Source organism: Anopheles coustani, chromosome 2 (genome assembly GCF_943734705.1).
Source record: "Anopheles coustani chromosome 2, idAnoCousDA_361_x.2, whole genome shotgun sequence".
NCBI lineage: Eukaryota > Metazoa > Arthropoda > Insecta > Diptera > Culicidae > Anopheles > Anopheles coustani.
Genome location: NC_071289.1, coordinates 76,229,743 through 76,233,681, shown reverse-complemented (window position 1 = coordinate 76,233,681; position 3,939 = coordinate 76,229,743). Strand labels below are relative to the sequence as shown.

The 3,939-nt window shown below is 38.1% G+C and overlaps 1 protein-coding gene across 1 annotated transcript; it reads left to right on the top strand.

Moving 5' to 3' along the window:
• Positions 1 to 437: 437 nt before the first annotated feature.
• Positions 438 to 1,552, top strand: LOC131265038 (angiopoietin-related protein 7-like). Its single transcript, XM_058267300.1, has 2 exons — positions 438 to 1,228; positions 1,414 to 1,552. Exons 1-2 carry the CDS (start codon positions 438 to 440, stop codon positions 1,550 to 1,552), a joined length of 930 nt encoding a protein of 309 aa, XP_058123283.1.
• Positions 1,553 to 3,939: the final 2,387 nt, after the last annotated feature.

Genomic DNA, 3,939 nt, shown 5'->3' with positions numbered 1-3,939 from the left:
AAAAAAACACCCAGAACGTCGTAAATAATAACAACTAACAAGTGCAACTCATTTGGTAACCTACATGATTCTGATCGATTAGGTAAAAGTGTTTGACTCTGCAGATCATACACCAATTTTTAAAACACTAACAGCTTTCAATTGAAGAACATCGACCAATCGTTTCAGCTTTCAGACGTTATCGTTAAGCAGCATAAAGTAATAAACAAAGAAAAAATAGAATTCCGTAAAACCTGGTATTAACCGGACACATTAAGTGATAAGCCTACTCTGTTCGTTCGGAGACGGTCACTTTACAACGACCATCAGTTTGCGATCGTAAGTGTTTGAGAACGGTCGTCTGTTTAGTTAAGTACATTAGAAGTTTGGAAAATCTACTCAAAGTATTGGAAATGAACATCTTAAGTGCAATTTTTGTACTTACATTTGGTGTGCAAATGCCGAACCAGTGCCGCTGTGACAGTGTTCAGGTTAATAACGACATAGGAGGATTCCAGTTCGAGTTATTGCTGGCACATTTGGGGGACTTTCAATCTGTAATGGAAGATCGTTACGAGAGCAGCTTGTCGCAGATCACTAGCATTTTGGAACGCTTGGAATCACGTATGGATGCATTGGAGTCTCGCATGGAGAAGCGCTTCGAGAATAGTACTTCACAGATAATGACTAGAATAAACCAAACCGAAACGAAAATCGAAACCAGTTCGTCTCAGTTTCTCGACATGATGCGCCATCTGCATACAAAAGTGGATGTGCTTGAATCTCGCATGAAGGAACGTTACGATAACAGTTCCCAGATAGCGGAACGTTTGGAAGAAAAAGTTGATATCGGGATTCTGAACCTTCTACATCAATCTCCAATGCATCGTTTAGACAAATATGTGCAAGATTTGGGAATAAGTACTTTGCATAATCCATGGACCACAATACAGCAACGGGTTAACGAATCGATTGGTTTTTATCGCAACTGGAAATCATACAAGAATGGTTTTGGTCACCAAGAAGGGGAGTTTTGGATTGGACTGCAGCCACTATACCAAATGATCCGATCCGCGAAACACGAATTGCTCATTGTGCTCGAAGACTTCGATGGAAAAATTAAGCATGCGCTTTACGATGACTTTAAGATCGGAAGTGAAGATGAAAACTACGTACTCGAACAGCTGGGAGAATATTCGGGCACGGCGGGAAACTCGTTTAAATTCCACGTAGACATGCCATTCTCTACGTACGATAGGGATAACGATAAACGCCCGAATCAAAATTGTGCTTCCCAACTTCAAGGAGGATGGTGGTTTAGGACACATGATACTGGTGATTGTGTTTATTGGTGAGCGAACACTCAATAATAAAATCAAGTCACCACTGGTTTCTATTCTCAACTACCTAATACATCTTCTAATTTTTTTGCAGTCATTTGAATGGAAAGTATTACCAACAACCTGTCGTGCAGAAAATGCTGGGATTGACTTGGTATCATTGGCATGGTGACTACTATTCGCTGAAATCAACAAAAATGATGACCCGTCGGGGGTCCGCGAACGCTGATTAGAAACTCGACTCTCGATCGCATTCAGAAGACAGACATTCACTGTCTTGTAGACAGTGAAGAAAATATGAGATTCCAACAGAGCCATTTTGAAACAATAAAATTGGCCAGAGATACCATAACCAATAAATACAAATTTCCGTATTAATGTTAGCACTGCTTTGATGTCATATTTATGCTATAGTCTATTAATAAAAAAAAAGTCATTCCGTATTTCATAGTATTTACAGCTACTCTTAAACATCCTTCCTTTTTTTGAAAAAATGTTGCTACTCTTAAAATATCATCTAAAAAACCATTCAAATATGACGCACTTTGAAGGGAACCCAACGAAATCAAATGAAACCCAAATTCAAACTGTGTTAATGGGATACTACCCTTTTACTAAAGAAAACTCTACTTCAACTCGTTTTGCAGTATTTATTGAAATTGTCATTGGCTGGTTCATAGATAAATTTGAATTTTTCTATTACATAATTGTAGTTGTAGAAGCATCTGTTTTGGAGTTTATTCTCAGTTTCTTCTCTGTGTTGCTCGAGCCACGCGAACAAATGTTTTATGGATGCACCTCCATGCAAATGCGAAAGGAATTCTGTTGAGAAAATGTATAAGTAGAAGTTAAACAGTGTCCCTCTCAGGCAATCCACCAATTGCCTTTGAGGACATTAATCTGTATAGAAGGTCCAATCGCATGTAACGTTTGAGCTGTGTTAACTATTTGTGGTGAGAAACTTTTCAGCGTTATTTTACCCACACGAAAAGTGATTGGAATTATCAACGTCGATCATCTGTAAGAACTATTTGATTTAGTATCTGTGGGTATGTGTGTAGATTTTTATCGTATAATTTAAAAAAAAACACACACACACATACACTTCTAAGTATCACTGGTAACAAACACGCAAAATGCTATAAATTTCGTTACATTGCATACGCACATAAACAATGGCGCATCATCCCTTTGCTATCATTAATTTTCTTGCCAACGGTTGCAGTCGTCCGCAGATCCAGTTGCTATCAAACCAGATACTGTCGTATCCTACCTACTCGTTCAACCTTTACTTTCCACATTCATAATTTCGCTTCCCGGACCGGTACTTGCATGATCGCCCTTTTTGTCTCTTCTGCAAGTGCAATTGCATCATCTAACAAAAACGTTCGACAATAGAATATTTGATTGCTACTAGTCGTTGAAGGCTTCAATCTTATCTCTTTTATATGAAAGTTTAACATCCATGATCACAGGAGAAATAACTTGTTTGGTGACGAAAAGTTGGTTTTTGAGAATTTGCCATCGAGTTGCTCGAATACGTTCTACTAAGTGTGCTTTGTTTGCTTCGTAGGATCGTGAATTTGCGTTAGTTGTCGTTAGTTGTTTATTCTGCTCATTCATATTGGCCACTCGATCTTGTGTATGATAGCAATGCAAGTTCCATCCAATAAAATTAAAATAGACTTTTTATAACATAAATAAATTATTCATCCGTTGTATTAGATTATGAGCAACGGTTAAGTCATGATTATTCGATTAATAAACCATAGGTATACACAAGTCTAACATATCGTTTATTACAAAAGCATTATTTTGTGCTGTGATAATCAGTATGGGAAATAAAAGAAAATGTGTGATACGAATGCACTTGCACGTTTGGTTTGTTTGTTAACTTTTCGATCGTAAATCATTTCTCAATCAAAGTGTACGACAAATAATTCAAAGAAAAAACATACTAACACATATCGCATTCGATAAGACGGTTGTGTATTGTTATTTTCCATTATCTTGGTTTGTTTTTCTTTTGTTTTTATAAGCATTTCTTACTTCCATTCATTGGCTGCGGTCGCTTAGCTTAAACTGCTTTCGTTTTATAATAAATAATGTAACATTGTATAAGTCTTTACTAGCTGTGTACGTGGTTTGTTGAAAGGTTTATTTTAGTTTTGCTAAATTTGTTTTCTATTTCGTGTTTTGTTTTGTATCAGTAAGGATGCATCACTTCCACCCAACCAAACCGGCTCGGTTACGAACAAATATCAGTTTCTGCGCTTCCGCCACACAACGATACGCCCCTCCCACGGTGACGCACATCCAAACGCACTAGACGAGAAGAAACAGAGAGCGTCACCTTTTTTCGATTGTTTAAAGTCCTAACTAGCGCTACGTGGCAGGTGTAGAAATAAAAAAAAACAGAAATGTCAACCCAATCGTTCGGCAATGCGACCGGAGAGATGGGGGAAGCCTTGGTCGCGCGTCATGCATTGTATAAGGAACGTTTAAAAACTTGTCCTGAAGTTTCGCAAAGCACATGGCACGGGACAACATGCTTCTTCTTCTTCCTGACGGCTTCACCCATCGTCTGTGCCATTCGTGTTTTTTTTTCCACACACGTGTT

What these genes read in the sequence shown, in the direction of transcription:
- LOC131265038 (XM_058267300.1), top strand. Translation starts at nt 438, where the DNA reads ATGCCGAACCAGTGCCGCTGTGACAGTGTTCAGGTTAATAACGACATA. An exon ending in GTAGACATGCCATTCTCTAC is followed by an intron (nt 1,229 to 1,413) that starts GTACGATAGGGA and finishes ATTTTTTTGCAG; the next exon opens with TCATTTGAATGGAAAGTATT.